The 17,204-nt window shown below is 50.5% G+C and overlaps 1 protein-coding gene across 2 annotated transcripts in view; it reads right to left on the bottom strand.

The window, feature by feature from the left end:
- The window catches only part of VAV2 (vav guanine nucleotide exchange factor 2), a 149,080-nt gene that overhangs the window by 36,820 nt on the left and 95,056 nt on the right, over window positions 1-17,204 (bottom strand). For both annotated transcript variants that reach the window (XM_055805299.1, XM_055805306.1), the window contains exons 3-4: window positions 16,045-16,103; window positions 1,789-1,857 (exon numbers count right to left, since the gene is read on the bottom strand). In XM_055805299.1, coding sequence (XP_055661274.1) covers window positions 1,789-1,857; window positions 16,045-16,103 — 128 coding nt within the window. The remainder of the gene's footprint in view (window positions 1-1,788; window positions 1,858-16,044; window positions 16,104-17,204) is intronic.

The following is a 17,204-nucleotide window of genomic DNA, read 5'->3' as shown; positions in this document are numbered from 1 at the left end:
CCCTTGTTTGGCTGTTTGGAGATCGGCAGCAGCTAAGAAAGAGCTTTCTCATGCGGTCCTGCGGTCTGCCAGCGCCCAGCATCGGTGCCCAGCACGCACCATTGTGACCAGCAAATTCCCAATGAAAGTTTCCTTGTCAAGCACGGAGAGACGCTCCTTGTCACAGGGAGAAAGGGGGACTATTGCTGATGTGTCTCCAGGCAGCGGGAGCGGCAACACTCATGCTAAGGGGCTCTCCAGGGCTTCGGGGTTTTTCCAGTTACGGGTGAATTACGTCTCCGTTTCGTAGGTTGTGTTTCCGTGCACAACCTGGCTGCAGCAGGAGCGCACATCTGGATGAAGGGATTAGTGCAATATCCCCACACTGGTTTACATCCACCTTTCCCCAGTGGTCCTAACTACAGGTGCAAAGAAGAGGATTTTGCAAAGAATGGGAAAAAGGGGAAAGTTAGAAGTTGGAGACGATCTGGGACAGAACAGGGCAACCAATAAGAAATAAACCTCTAAGTCATCTGAGCACAGGACTTGGGCATCTCACAGAGGCAGCAACTTGCAGCCATGAGCAAAGGTCCAAGGAACAGTTTGGGAAGCTTCCACCCAGACAGCCTGCGGGAGCTGCACTGCTGGCAGCAGAGCAGTTGAAGTTGGGAACCCATCTTCAACACCGAGTAACCTACTCCGAGTTACCGAGTAACTCCCCCATTTCTAGGAGAGCGCTTGTGTATAAGTCCACAGACAAACCTTTCTCCAATAAAAAACACACCTATGTGTGAGCATCAGGAATTTTAAAACCTAACATTACAGGGATTTTGAAAACTTTAGGAGAGGGGGGATAAAATGTTATTCTTGAAAGGACCCCTTTATAAGTCAGAATTTTATTAAACTGTAGCTGCTGGGAGCAAACCGCAAGCGGGGGATTCTAGAGTACTCCATTCCCTCGACTAGTAATTTATGATTTACTTTTGTAATAACTGAAGCCATAAGGAACTCATTGGATTAAGGAGTCTTATTATTTATGTTGTGGAACAATAATATTTAACTGTATAAAGCCACATATCCACCCATACAGACTTTTCCCCCATACGAACCAGGCTGCACTTCGTAAGTAAAACCCTGGCTGATGGGAACGCTGCCATCGAATTCCAATAGCGCCAGTGTTTCACCATATACATTGTAGTTCAAGGTTGCTTTTAAAAGCCTGTTATGTCATCACCATGGGCAGCAAAACACAGACAGCAGAGACACAGATTATATATAGACACAGAAACCCCAGCAGCATCACCCTGCAACCCACCGCACCACCAGGATGGGTCACCTGTGAGGTGCTGCCCACTGTGGTCCAAATAGACTCACAGGGGGGGCAGACCCGTGTGCCAGCACCCATGCAGCCCCCAAAACGCCATGGGGGGGTCCAGCACTGAGTTAGCCATCGTACCCCTGTCCCAGGGAGTGGCTCAGCTCCACTCAGCTCAGAGGACAAATTACGTCCCGGGGTTTTACAATTAACGATGGGATTTAGCAGGCGGAGGGGCTCCCTGTGGACTTGGCCCCCCTCACCCCCCGCAGCACCACTCATAAACTCAACCCGATTAAAAGTGATGTATCCCAGGGCACTATGTGGGAAAAGACAGGCTATTGTAAGAGCACAAAAATCTCCTGGCAAGACGATCAAAGCAGCCGACCCAGCTCTCTGAGCCCTGCTGTCAAATTTTATCTGACTTTGCTGGAACTACATTGCAACTTTTCCCTTTTTGTGTCCCCTCCCCGTGAGAAGGCGAGGCCACTTACTCCGCCAGCTCCTCCAAGCTCCGATATACATCGTCATCATTTTCCGTGGTCTCCTCTGACGGGAAGGGCCTGGGGAAGGAAAGGAATGACAGCGTTACTGGTGTCTCACCCCTCGCCGCAGATCCCCTGAAGCCCCAGCTGAACTCAGCCCAGCCCTGAGCATCCCGTTGAGCTGAGGGTGTTTTGGAACAAAACATTCATTGCAAATACATTTTTTTTCCTGTTGGGGTATTAGCTCCCACAACGACATCATCTCTGCTGCTTCCCGCGGGCAGCACTGGGACAGCAGGACGAGAAACCAGGTGGTGAGGCTGGTTCACCGCAGGGCACCGTCTGAGCACTGAAGCGAGGAGCTGCATCGTCTAACAGCATCTCAGAGACCCCGAGTCTGAGTGACTGCTCCCCGCTGTGCTGGGCTGCACAAATGACTCAGAAATCTAATTCAAATCTGGTGTTGGACTTGTTGAGACAGAGAAACACCCTCTCCTGCATCCATGACGAAGCCTTTCCGTCTGCGAGGTCCTGCCTCGCTGGGCCAGGGCACACCGAGCCGCTTCACATGAGCATCTCCCACCACTGCAAGCAGCCAGTGCACCAGAACGAACGAGCCTTTAGGAACCCTGGGCTTCCTCATCTTAACAACTTTGTGATAGCTGAAAAAAGTTAAAACCCTGGGGCTGAGGGACAGGACACCAGAAGGGCAAAAGGAAGGGGGGAGAAAGCAGATTAAAAGAGAATGGGAGGGAAGTAGGGGGGAATACAAGAATTCCTTGGCTCATTCTGAAGTAATAACCAAATAACGTATGAAGGAGATGAAAAATACTGCTTTAATTAAACCCAATGTATTATTGCTGGCACAGGGCCATGGCAGGCTCTGGCTTTGCTGGGGCTGGATGCACCTTGTGACTACGGCTGTGTGGGGCTGGGGTCTCAGCAAGCCTGGCTGCAGCCAGAGAGCCCCGGGAACACAGCTGCAGCGGGGCACCTCGGTCTGTCCCCGTGGCCATCGCAGCGATGGCAGCCGGGGCTCCCCAGGGTAAAAGCCACACAGTGTGGGATGCTGATGCTGTGAGGGAGCAGAACTGGATACACATGAACTTGTAACTGCCCCCAAGAGCAATTTCCTCCTCTGCCCTCCCAGCCTCCCTGTTTCATTATAGATGGCCTCTCCTGGAAGATTTAATACATGGCCTGGCTAGCCCCTGAATGTGCTATTTTTGGATCCTGTCTCTAGCGTTAATTTGCCTTCCCTCCTCTGCTACACTTCACCCTTCCTTTGGTGAGCAGCTTCGGACCAAATGTTTTGAAACAGTGCTCAAACCTGCAGCAAGTTCAATTAAAACCACAAGCAGGTGGTGACCCCGGCCATGGAGCAGGAGGGTTTCACACTCCACCAGCTATCGCGGCTGCCGTGCCCACGGGAACAGAGGAGCACCCAAGGCTGGCACATCTAACTGTGCCCATCCGCACTGCGGCAGTGCCGGAGGCAGGAAAGCGATGGGTGGGAAGACGAGACGGGGCTGTGCCTGGTCTCAGAGTCTCATTGCAAGGCAGGTGCCGCTGGGCTATCATCCCGACACCCCAACATCTGGCACAAACAGCTGCCCGTGCATTTGTGAGATGGGGGATGCTTAATTTGGAGAGAAGCTTTGAAGCGTAAAGGTGCAGTGAGAGACCAGGAGGCACCCAGGATCTTTACAAAACACGCGTGTCTGTCCGCGTTTCCTCTGCCCTGCTGTCCCCCCCTGGGGATCAGTGACAAACACAAAAGCCATGTGAAGCGCAGACAAAAAAGCCACCAGCTCTTCCTGCACGTGGCTGAGCCCATCATGGGAACCGGTCTCGGACCTCAGCCCCGGCAGGCGAAGGGGGACAGCACCTGCTGCCGCAGGGCTACACCGTCCCGCACAGCTCTGGCGAGAAAGGAGAAATTGGAGGTGACCTCTGTTTAAGCACCACTTGTTACAATAATATTTAAAAAAAAATCCACCACAAGGCACAACTTCCTTTCTTTTACATGCATCTTCAGCTCTTAATCTCTATTTCCTTCTCCAGTGCTCACCATGCCAGAAAGAAAGAAGTAAAAGAGCTATAAAGAATATTAAAATCAGAAGCACACATTTCCAACCATAAATCTGGGCTCGAGGTGTAATCAGTTCCTGTGATAAACCCCCCAATGTAAGACAAGGAGAAGCAAAGAGAGAAAAATTTTTTCTAATGAGAGTTTCATGGAGATGGCAACTCCATCAGCCCCCCCAGCTTCACCTTGACCACCGGTAAAGCACTGGAGTGAAAGTCAGGGCAGGGGAGGAATTAGTAACCTGTATCTCTGCAATAGCAGCTACTGGCTAAACAAGGATGCACGGAATGCAATTAGAAGGAAAGTCACACTGAGGAGAGGATTACTGCATGGACCATCTAAAACCTGGAGCTGAAGAATGGCTTTTTGGAGAAAGCCTTGGGTTTGCCCATTGTTTGTGCCTCTCTCCCCAGTGCCCATGCCACACGCGGCTCTGGAGAGGCTCCCCACATCCATCTCCCCCCAGCTCCTCGCCCCTTCCCCAAAACAGGGTACCAGCCCCGAGGCTGCAGGACAAGCCACCTGGGGCTGGGACCGTGCCCTGGGCTTTAGGCAGCTCTTGCCCAAACAGTCTTTGCTCTTCTCCAAAAGCCCTCTATGCAACAACATAATTCAATTTAGCCCTGCTAATTATGGCCGTTATTGAAAATATCTCCCTACTTTGGGCTTAAGCTCCCTTATATATCCATTTATATTATTCTTCACTGAACAGGAAAAATTCATCTTCCAGCAACGAGCCGAGGAGGATGAACCTCCAGCAGCCAGCTACAGAAAAATACACTGAACACTTTTCTACACAGACTCTCACGGGGGGTCAGGGTAGTGCTGGCAGGAGGAGCGGGGTGCACTGCACAGCCAGCCCGGTCCCATCAATTAATTCCCTGCGTTGCCGGTTTTCCTGCTTCCCATCAGATCACCTTTGTGGCTCCCCACCATGGGCTCATCTTGGGGCAACATCTCCCACTTGAGCTGGCTGCAGAAACAGACCTGACATGGTGGGGAGAGGCTGGGGGAGGAAAGCCCTGCTCTCACTCCTGCCCCACAGGCTCCATGTCCAGGCAATCCTAAGAAGAGCCAACTGGGTGAACTTCTAACCCAGTGTTTCTCACTGGGGTTTCCCTTGTGTATGTCCAGGTCCAGCACAGGATTTGCATTTAGACACCTGTGTGCAGATCATCAGCCTGGCCCCAACCATGCAGGGAGAAGCATCTCCACCTGGCTGGGTGATGGTGCTGCACGTTCCCCAGCCACGAGCTCCCCAAGAGCAATCCCCTTGTTTGCGACCAGCTGGTGTATGTCATTAATTTTTTGAAGAGCAGAAACACTGGAAGTCAAGGGGTCCAAAAGCTACTGATTCCCTGGGAAGTTCTTACGGATCTCCAGGTGCGCTGCAACTTCATACATATATTAAATGCTATAGCTGGGAAAGCCCAACAGTAACGAGTGAAGTATTCTGAGTCCACGGAAACCCAACAGGTTTGCAGAGATCCTAGTTAATTTAAATTCATTTGAAATTTGAAAATATCTCTTGTTTAGTATCATTAGTTAACCACACTCTTTCTTACTCCACTGTCATGAAAACCACCTGCTGAGCCACTTATCCTCCCAGCCTGCGCCTGGGCTGCAGCAAGCCCAGTCCTGCTCAGATGAAGAGCAAAAGCCCCAGCAACATCAAACACCGCTGGAACAGGCTCTCAGAGATAATAAACCTCCCAGAGTAGACTTCTTCACAGAAAAACCCCACAGCACTCAACAGCATCGCTTCCAGAGATCAAAGAAGAGAACGAAAGCAGGATCAATCTGATGTGTTTGTTTTAGAGCCGAAAAGAGAAGAAAAGACCAAGTAATTTGTTATGGCGTTTAGAGCGAGCTTCTCCTCTTGAGGACAAGGCTTACAGCAGATGATCGGTCTCGACATGCAATGCAAAGCACCCCCTTGATCTTACAAAACATTTAGGCTACTTTCTGGGTTGGAGAGCTTGCACACGCACAGCGCACAGCACCCTGCGCAACGCACTCTTGCAAGGCAAGGCAGGAGCAGACCACAGCCATGGTGCATCACACAGAGGAATAATCAATTAATATTTTACGAGGCACCTAATGCAAAAACCCTCCCTTGCTCTCAGCGGATCCATGATCCATGCCACACTGTACCCCCACCAGCTGCCCCCACTGCTCCCCTGCAGTAATCCTTGCTATGGGGGGAAGGCGCACGCCGATGCACTGCCTGGGTGCTCTCTCCTCTGAATTATTTAATGGGAAGAGCCAGGTAAGGCTGTAATTCTAACAGCAATAAGCAGGAAGATTTATTTATTTATGAACACATTTCAGCATCTGGGTGCCTTGCCCTAGCAACTGTTCACCTCTGCAGCACTGTCACAGAGAATAAAGAGGGGCAGGGATGGGGCAGCGTTAGTCTGATGATTTTGCATGGTACCATCTTAGCCTCAAACCCATGTGTGACAGTCCAGGGAGGACCCAGCATGACATACATTCTGTTTTCCCTATCTTCATCCCGATTTCTTGGGGTCAAGCACCAGCCCTGGGAACAGAAAGCCTGGTGAGAAGCAGACAGGGTGGAAACGTTCCCCCCCGCTGCCCTCCATTCCCAAGGAGCTGTTCCCATCCAAGGCTGCCCTCGGTGGAGATCATCTGTCAGGCGGTTCTGCAAGTAGGCTTTCAGGACTTGTGCAAACACCCATGGCAGACTAAAGGAGGTGGTTCATCCCTTACCAGGAGTGGGAATCCTGCCTCCCAACACCAGCACAATAATCTCCCCCCGTTTTCCTAAGCCCAGCAATCACATTTCTGTGTTTTAAAAAGCAGGTGGAGTATGTGACACCCGTGACACCTGAGCTGTTCCCATCTGCTACCCCTTCTGCGAGGGATTTCTTCACAAATGGGGACAGCCATAATCTCAAGCTGCTACAAAGGGGCTTCTACAGCTCTACTGGGATGGACCAGGCTGGGCTGAGTCTTCCTGGCTCAGGATCTGGCAGAAAAAAGTTTCCATAGCATGGTGTCTACAGACCATAACTACACCTTGCAGCAGCTCACAGAACCCATGGCTGGGTGTACAGCTCCTCCGTCAACTCTCTTTTGAAAAAAAGCGTTGTGGCAATACAAAGGAAACCCTTTGTCTATATATGAAATCTGCAATTTCACCAAGATTTCCCACTTCAGGCCATGCTTTCCACGTGAGCCTGGCTGCGGGGTGAGCAGCCTGCTTCGGTCCCGTGCTTAGAGAGGAGCCCGTTGGTCCCACTGCTGAGCTTTAACGCCACTTCAAACCCAAAATCTATTTATCCAGGGGAAACACTCTGACCTCGGCTGTTCATAGCACGTCATTTTGATAGCTCCATCCTTCCCCCTTCCTTTTTCCCTCCTCTTTTTCTCCAGGGTGGTGAGTCACTCTCTGAGCATGGGACCACCCCATCCCCCTGACCGTGGGTCCCCCATCAGCCATCGGTTCTGGCATCCCGGAGCCATAACGGGTCCTCTGGGCGCATCGTCGTGCCTTCACGAGCGCAGCGCTCCAGGAGCTGTCCAAAGAAAACCATGGGGGTTTGCAAGACGTTTACACGCAACTGAAAATGCCTTCATCATCATCTTCCGTGGGATTCGGTGAATTAAAGCAGCATTTAATGTACTGAGGTACCAAGAGGTGGCTGTGAGCTGATCAGGGGCAGGCAAAGCGGTGATCTGGAGCTGCTTCTCCAGCCCTACTCCTGACCCAGGCAGCACCTCCGAGTCTTGGTTCCCATCCGTGAAATGGGAACAGCGTCAAGAGAATGATTTTGGTAAAGTGCTCTGAGATGGATGAAAACCACGCTATGAATGCCCAAGAGCCATTTTTTTAAAGCAGAGTGGAATCAATTCTCTCCCTGCAGAACAAGACACATTGGAGCATACCAAAAGCTGCTGAATTTAATTAAAATCATACTATTGTGTTACATTACTCATCTCTGGAAAGAAGCACCTCACGCTGTGCCAAATTTTAGAGATGTCTTCTGAAAAATTATGATTTGCTTTTATTTGTGGTCTGGAACTTGCAAAAATTCTCACAAGATTAATTCTGATAGAAATTCAGTGGGGAAACAGCAAGCTACATCATCAGATAACACAAAGATGATGATTTTGCAGGAGAGTACTTACAGCATTTAGCACAGCGCACTGCACAGTGCCCAAGGGTTAGCTGCATGCCCTGCTTTATCTTTAGCTCAAATCTGAACCGAGTATTTCTGGAGACTAGGAGACAAGAAAATAACAGCTCATATAATTTTATGTTTCAACACATTATCACATTTTTTAAAAAATTCTCACGTACCAATGCTTCGGTCAAGAATGTGGTACGATTTTCTCCTCACTTCAGCTCCACGTTGACCATAACGGATAAAATCAAAAGGGGAATCCAGAAACATCTTTCTCATAAAGAAAGGAAAACAAAAAAACAAAAAACAAACCCTCTGGGGTAACAGCACAACCAATCACTAGGAAACGATTTGGCCCTTGTCTCTGACTCAGAAGAAGACTAGATTTGAAAATGCATGGCTGCAAATCAATGGCAAGCGCAGTGAGCAGGGACATCAGCAGCCCTCCCTCCCAGCAGAGCATCCCCATAGCCCTGATGCCACCAGGAACACGTGAGCAGCAGGTTGGGGAGGAGGGAGGATGCTCTTGCAGCTCACATGCTGGCTTGAAACTGCAGCAGAGCCCAGCACCGGGGCAGGGGTTTTGCACCCACCGTGGATGGAGATGGCCAGAGCCCTCGCCCCGGCCAGCCCCTGCAACTAAGCCAAGCACAGGGTACTGTTAGTCTGCGCAGATGGCACTGGTCACCCGTGGAGCATCAAGATAAATGACAGCCAGGAGGAAAAGACCTGGGACACACCCCACAATGTATAACAACATCCCCACAAGGCTCTGCAATTGCCCAACTTCAGAAAACACTCTGTTAAAACAAAAACCTTGAACGACCCCCCCTGCCCCCGCCCCCCCCCCCCCCCCTCCTTTTTTAACTTGTAGCAAAACAGCACAAGGAAATTTTTTAGTGGTCCGAGCAGCAGTTTCTCTGGTGTACCTGAGCAGCTGCAATCCTATGAAACACACACCAATAAAAACAAATAAATATCTAAACAGATATTTCTGCCTGCTTCCAGACCAGCACCAGCGCTGCTGACCGCATGCACGCAAGCACCACCAGCACGTCCCAGCCAAGTGGGGTCCTACTGTGCAATGTAAACCAGCTCCAACAGACCACCTGGGCTGAGCAGCACCTTCTGGGGTCCACAAGGAATAAAAAGACATGTGCTTCCCACTCTCCATCAGGGTGCCAAGAGCCGTAAGCACCTGAGTACACCTCTCCCCAGGCACAGCCCCCAGCCCTGAGCCCCCCTGTCCCCCAGCACTGGGATCCCCCACCTCTGAGCCCCCCATTTGGGACCAGCCAAGCCTGAAGTCCTTCTCCGTGCCTGGGGCAAGGACTGCGTTTCAGAGAGACCTTTCCAGCGCCTCTGATCACCAGCATACGCACAGACCCTGCACAGGAGAGAAAGCTGTGGTACCCAAAGGTGACATGGTGCAAGGGTGGCCGGTGACACATGAGGGAACCCTGAGAGACGCATGACACGGGCCAAGGCCATGAGCAATGACAAGGCAGGTGCACCCCAAAAACCCGCAAGCCCCACACGTGGCTATTAAGCAGAGCTGTGCACATCAGAACTGTATCTTCATTACGTGAAGCTGCTGGTGGGGAGGGGGTGAGAGAAACTGCCTTTGCTTTTACTAGCAGATGCTTACGGGGTGACCTCAGCATCTCCCAAGCCTACAAAGCAGCCGCACAGGAAAACATGTCAATGATATTTTTCAGACTCTCTTAGGAGCAAGTCTTTGAGGATACACGCTTGCCAAAATAAACGTGTTAAAAACGATTTTTAGCTGGAAAGGAACTGCTTTTAGCCAATGATCTTGCTTATTGACAAAGGAAGAAGCTTTACAGTCACTCCTAAAGGTTTGTCTGTGTCACAAGAAACCATCTCCCCTCGGCCCCTGGCTTGTGAGGTCTGTGGCTGAACCTCTGTGGGTTTGTGCTGGTCAGTCAGTCCCAGGACTGGTCCCAGTCCCAGACTCCCTAGAGCACTGGAGCACGCTGCACAGCAGCCATACACATTTCCAGACATGGGTTCCTTCCACAGCCTTCTCCATCCATTTTATAGCAACACTTAAAGCACGTACAATGGATACACGACGGCAGTAAAAAAAGTAATGGGCAGGGTGCAATTACAGAGCACACCTTGGCAATGAATAAAACAGTCCTTGTAAAACCAACCTTACAGATGAGGTCCTGTAACTACCTCCTCATCAGAAGACACTCCAGGACTTAATCGCTAGCGACTTTAATTGCTTGCCATTTTCACACACAGCTGGAACTGCCTCCTGCGTTAAGCTACCGTCCCCAGGGACCAGGAGAGCAGAGACCAAATCTGATCAGCATGAAGCCTCCATCATGCTGGAGAATCTTTGCAAATTCCATAAAGATTTTTCCGTATCTCCCTTCTCTCCTCTAGGACAGCAACGGGAGCATCTCCTTGATCAGCTATGCCAGAACTTGTGCCACCCCATCTTTTCCAAGAAGTGGGATTTGCTGGCAGGGTCACAAAGTCTCCTTTACATGGTCACCCCCCCAACAAACATAAGAGAACCCCCCTACTGTAGCGGGGCTCCGTCAGATGGCAAAACAGATTTAAGTCATGAAACCTGGACAAAACTCTGGGTTTAATTCTGAACTGGTGGATGAAACGCTGAGGAGTTTCCAGATCAAACTGACACACGCTGGGAGCAGGCACACACATGTTCTGCAGGGCAGGGGCTGGGAGCTGCCCGCATGGGTCCAGCTCCACGTGCCCCCTCTGCCCCTCTCCTGCGGGCAGGCAGGGCACTGCATGGGGCACCACTGCTCGCTCCACACGGGAACATCACAGCCCCGTGAACGGTGCAGACGGGATGCTTACGACTCTCCCTTCCCATCCCTCCTCCCTTTCACCCCCACACACATCCTGATATTATTGGCAAGCCCTTAAGTACAGAAACTCGAGGGCTGATAATGCTGCAAACCTCAATTTGAGCCTGTCAGTCTGTTTTAATAGTTTACCTGGGCAAAACTGCTGGCAAAGCAATGCTGAACCTCATCAGCAAGGCACGGGGTTTGCAGGCAAAGCAGGGCGGTAGGAAAGTCTCCTCTGAGTTAAATTCTCACTGATGGAAGGATGCTGGTACAGCTCATTTAGTCGCTTTGAACTTGCCTGGAGGTGGCTCCGACCTGGGCTAATCCCAGCATCGAGCTTCTCTCCTCTCATCTCACTATCTGCATTGTCGAGATGGGCAACACGGAGCCACGATGGCCTTGACACTGGTCTGCGCTCAACAAGGTGCCTGCAGGCAACCGAGCCCTGACACCCACCTGGCACTGGATCTGCAGGGGGTCAGAGAAGCACTGGGACCGGCACCAGCCCATCCTCTGGGCAGCCAGGAGGGTTCTTCTCCTTTGCTGATGCTCCCAGTCTCCTGTAAGCGGAATGGCAAACCCCAGCTCTTTGTGTAGGGGACGGTGAGGGGACACCCCCGCACCCCAGAGCAAAGCTGCCCTGCAGCCGCCAGCAGGCAACAGGCAGCTCCCCCCAAGGGCTTGCCCTCAGCTGCCAGCACATCTGCTCCATCACCTCAGGGCTGGTGACATGCAGAGGTTAAACACCAAGAGAACAAGCATTTTGACTTCTACTTATGCCGTTATGTCTGTGTTTAAATGCAAGGTAAACCTCAGCCCAGGGTGAGGGGCTGCCCTTGCAGTGTTTGCCTGGAGGGAAAACTGATGTTATTCATTCTTCCAACAAGCTCGGGCCAGACACCGACCCAAGGAGGTCTTGCCTTGGCCCCCAGGATGGGGAAAACACAACCATTCCCTTCTCCTTCCCTCCACCAGCCAGCCAACACACTGCCACTGGTCCCGCAGGAGAAAACCTCCTCCTGACAAACAGGATTCAGCCCTCCTCCCCGTTTGCAAATACTTTAAATCGACTTTATTAACTGAGTGCCTTCTGAAGAAAGTCGCTGAGAGGTTCAGTTCATATATAAAGGATTTATTTAGATTAAGAGCCTTAGTAAAAGGCCCCTGAACATGCTAACTCCTTCCCGTTTTCAGATGGTTTCACTGTGCACACATTAAAAATGCATGCAGGCAGCAAGAGCCAATATTCCTTAACCTCCTGCTTTGCTTGCAAAACTCTGCTTCCAGGAAAAACATCTATCTTGGGGAGATGAAAAAACACATGCCCCCTCTGCTCACAGCTCGCCTTCAGCCCATGGAGCTTGCTAGCATGAGGTGGACAACGGCCGGAGCCCAGAGGATGCTGGAATGTACCATGGACAACAGGGAAAAGCCATGGCTGCAGCAGGGAAGTTTTAAGGAAAACAAAAAAAAAAGCTTTAAGAAAAAAAATAAAATCCTGGTTTATTGAGTCCTGCAGCAAGAAGTCCTATTGTCCTCTGGAGAGCTGAGTTTGCTTAAGAAAACTTGGCAAGGGAATGAAAACCGATGCTCCAGAGCACGGGAGAACCTGTGCACGTACGACCACGCTGTTTCTGCCTGCTACAAAATCCTCCTGCCTGGCTTGGAAGCATTTCGTGCCAGCCACTGTGAGAATGGGGCGATGGACTTGAGCTGTGGGTTGGGGCTGTGGTGGAAATTCCTGACGTCCTGGCTGTCAAAGAAAGGCTCCTTGTTCAGAGAGCGCCACGGATGGGCAAGGTGCACAGCGGCAACTTCTCACTGGGACCGCCAACAGTCCTCCAGACAGATGGGGAAAGGCTAAGAAACAGTAACAGTTAAAAAAAAATCCCCTCTCCTTAGACGGGTGATGCTCCACAGTGAGGATCTTTTCTTTGTCCCCACAGCCAGCCTCATAAAATGATGCATGGATAGAAAAAAAAAAAAACAGGAAAAGGGTATTATCCCGTTCCTGCAGAACCTGTGCTCCCGCAGGAGACCAAGAGGCAGGGCTCCATCTCCCACAAGCCCGGTGCACAAAGGCATTTTTTACTTCCCCATTTCTGAGCCGGGAAAATCAAACGTACGAAACTAAGGGATTTTCCCAGGGCCACGTACAGCACCGGGGGCAGAGCCAACACCCACAGGTAGTTCCATGCATCCACTTTCCCTTCAGGACACATCCTTAGCCACAAAACCATCTTTCCTCTGTACACCTTACATTAAAGAAAGAAAATACACCTTTTTCTAGGACACACCAAAAAAAATCTTTTTATACACAGGGCACTACCCCAGAAATAACCCAGTGGTAGCAGTCCTCACAACTACACGCTTCTTTAGCGGGAAAACATCGCTTGCGCTGCTTGCACAGCCTCGTGCAAGCGAGAAATCTGTTTCTGCAATCGTGAGAGGCCATCACCTGCTAGAAGGCACGTCAGTGCTGGAGGCTGACGCTGTTTTCTGCAGGACTTCTGAAACCTGCAGCTGGGACTAGAACAGATCAGGAGGGGGAAGACGCAGCACGGGCTGTAGCTACAGCTGCAAGAGATTAAGCCCAGCCTTAGCAGCGTGCTGCAATGCAAACAAAACATTGCATTCGAGATTATTTTTTGCCATGTTTTGCTGCTTGTAGCTTGTTTCTTGGAAGGAACGCTCTGTCATCTCAACATAGCTATCCTGATAGCTATCTGATTTACTTTGTAAAACAGGGTTTCTCTGGCAAGGTTCATGTATCCAGAAATTATTAAGATTGAAAGACTTTTCTTTTTTTTTTCCACTGAATTGCGTATGAGATTGATTTTTATTTTTCTACCCTATATGCCATGGAACTTATTTAAGGACAAGTAATAGGCTTTGGGATTTATTTCACTCTTAATTTGCGTGCTTCTGCTTCTGAGACCCTAAAATAGGGGTTGGAGCAGAGCCACATTCATGCTGTGGGGCTGAAGACCGCAGAATCCATATACCATCCTAATTACACTGTATTTACCATGGTTTTGAGCACCATGCCTAAGCCAACAAGACTCTCTGCATTTATTTCAATAGCAGCATCTTCACTGAGGAAGGGAAGGGTAGGGACCCCAATCGTCAGTGGGGACCCCAGTGAGCAGAGGGCAGTGGGGGCCAACGTGAGCATCCCTTCAGGGAGCCAGAGCTGCAGCTGGTTCCCACAGATTAAATTAATTCATCTGAGGTTAGTTTCTGTCATTGAGGCTTTTGTGATAGTGTAGCAAGAAATCATCTAATTAGAAAGGAAAAAACATGCAGCAATGGACAAAGCAAGGGCTCTCTGACTGCAGGAGACAGCGGTGATGGGAGGGGACACCCCCGGGGGGGGCATTTTCCAGCTAATGGAGTAACAGCGTTTTCTGTTCTTGCAGTGCTGGCAATGGGGAGGAGAAGCAGGGATAATACGCAGGAAAACAGAGTTAGAAGCAAAGACACACTAAGCTCTGTGCTATTCTTGTGTAATTACAGTGCAAAGGCTTCCAAGATAAGGGATTTCAGTGGGAACCATGAACACTCGCTGTTAAATGAATGAGAAAAATCCACATATCCACAAGAATAGCAAAGCCTCCCTGTCCCTGGATCCCAGCTATCGCCCAACCCACCCATCCCTGGCAGCGGGAGACCTCAACGGGAACAACAATGCTTCAGCCAAAGTCTTCCCAGAAGACAGCCAGCTCATTCATCCCCTGAACTGACACCAGGACCTCCGTGCCTAGGAAAGGGCTTGGCCAGGGGTGAGTGACACACTGCAACCTCCTCCAGCAATGCCCCGAGACTTAAACGCAGCCCTTGCCAAGACGCTGCAGCTCCTGCACCCCGCTTCCCCCCTTACTCCCTGCCTCCCAACGCCTTGGGTGCTCTCTTCCCTTAAAATAATAATCACTGCAGGCTTCTCCAGGACTTGGGGCTATCCTTAATAATAAACAGTCCTTAACTTACAGCACGCCTTTATTCCTCCAGCCTTCACCCCCTGAATCTCCTCCCAGTCCTTGTGGGATCTGTCAGGTCTGTGTTTAACAGATGGGAAGGCTCCGAGTTGGTTTTACACGTGAAAAGCTGTTCCCCTCCAGCAATACGAGTGCAGTTGAGGCAGCAAAAAAAAAAGTTCCAACAGTGGAAATTGTGGCGCGGGGTGGTGGGCACGGGCGGCAGGGCTAGAGGGAAAGCTGGAGCCCCATCCAGCCTGCACCCTGCACCCTGGCTGTGGCTGTGCCTGGCCCTGGGATGCAGCCGCAGACCAGTGCCACGCTATGTCCTGACTGGAACAGCAGCAAGACACGTTCTGCACAGAAAAGTAAATGTGTTCTATAGCTGGGGAAACAAACACACACACCCCAGAAAAAAGGAAAGGTACTTCAGGCTAAGAACTCTTCCCAGTCATGGTTCTATCAAGAAGACGTTGCCAGATTAAGAATAAAACCCCACGCTAACAAGAAAACCAATTGCAAACCAATTTTGCAGGGAATTGAACAAAGACCAGGATAACAGCTCTACCTAATAGGACTGTCTGCTGTTTTTAATTCCTTCTCCATTGCTCCTTCGATTAGCAGGGGAGGAGGGGCCCCGGCAGCTGGGCAGCCCACCCTGGGTGCCAGGGCCAAGTTACTTACTAACCCTCATCACCCACTCAGCAATGACGTGCCTTGCTCAAAGCCAGGAATAAATTTCCCCTTGGGCACTTCTGCAGAGAGCAGGGCAGGGGACGGTTGGGGACAGTGGGGTGACACCAGCGCTCCCGAGGCAGGGCAACAGGGATCGCCATTGCTGGCGTTCCTGGGATCCCAGCCCATTGCTGGCGTTCCTGGGTCCCAGCCCTCGGCTGCACAGCCCCTGCAGAGGGGACCTGAGCGACATCTCCAGCAAGAGACAGGCAAACCCACCCTGCCACCCTCCCCAGCAGGCGTGTTGCACACAGCTTGTGACATTTTCACTTATTTTATTTGTAAACTATTCCTGAGCAGCCTGTAAGGTGCTTTTACAAGTGCCCTACCTACATCCCCAAGGCATCCGTGATGTCTGTTTAACCCTAATATGTGTGGCTTCTAATGATTCTGATGTGATTAAAATACTAGGAATATGGATGGGGAGAAATGTTATTTAAAGCATCGTATTGAAAGGTTCTTACCTAATTCCTTTGGTTTGAGCAATACTGTGGAAGGAGAGTCTGGATACTGCAGAGATCACCTGAAAATGAGAGAAAAAGATGCTGGTGTGCTTACTGAAGTCAGCGAACCCACAGCCTGGTATTTGGAGCTGAATATCCACTGAAATGGATGTGCTCCAGTCTTCCCCATCAGTGTCACAGTACGTCACCACCAGGGCTTGGAGGACACCATCAGTGCAAACGCTGCTTTTGATTTTACCACTGAGCATAAAAGACATGTGACCCTCAGCTACAAAGATACCCACTCAACAGCACCATCCGAGGGAACTCCATCCTGCCGCTCCTGTAACACACCCAGACCTGCTCCAATAGGTTTTGTGTAACACTGAGAACCACTGAAGAACCCCTCTTACTTTGTATTTTATTGCAAAAGGTTTGTAATTCCTTTCATCTCTCCCCACACAAGATGATCTTATTGAGGCAAACTCGCCATGACCAGATGGTTTTGACTTCTTGCATTTCAATAAAGATGCATCACCAGTTTGTCAGAGGCGAGAGCAGACCATCACCCTTTTCCAGTGGAAAACCCCCAGAAGTCATTCAACAGTGAAATATTTTCACCAGCATCACAATTAGGAACAGTAAAGCCACGAGCTTTTTCCAAAACCTCTCCTTTTTGATGGAAGTTTTAATCGCTAAGCAGAATTTTCAATGAAGACAAACAAAGAATTGTTTTAGTCCCTTATAGATATAAACCATGTTTTACTCTTTCTCATATTCATCATTTCAAAGCTAGATTGAGAAAACAAACGTATTATTTTTGGACTGGCTTCCCATCCACAGGAATGAATAGAGATGCCTGCATCCAGGACACAGATAAAGGGCATCTTGAGCGGTTCCTGCTGCCCAGGGCCCCGAGCCCCGGGCTCTCCTCCAGGCACGCAACCCCAACACCATGGGGGCTGCTGCTGCACCCAACCCAGCCACGAGGCACCCATTAGTGCTGCTTTCCTTAGGGACCGTGTGTCCCCGTGCTGAGGGACGCTTCCCTGGTTTGCTAAGCCACCTTCGCATCTGTCACCCAGGGGAGCACGTGCCCTAAGAGAGCGAGTGCCTGACTTCTCTCCTGGGACTACTGTTGGTCCTTGAAGCCTCCCTCCCTCCCACATCGTTATTCCAAA

The sequence above is a fragment of the Falco peregrinus genome, chromosome 1 (genome assembly GCF_023634155.1).
Source record: "Falco peregrinus isolate bFalPer1 chromosome 1, bFalPer1.pri, whole genome shotgun sequence".
Classification (NCBI taxonomy): domain Eukaryota; kingdom Metazoa; phylum Chordata; class Aves; order Falconiformes; family Falconidae; genus Falco; species Falco peregrinus.
Note: the sequence above shows the minus strand (reverse complement) of the source record. Positions and strands in the feature narration are given on the sequence as shown.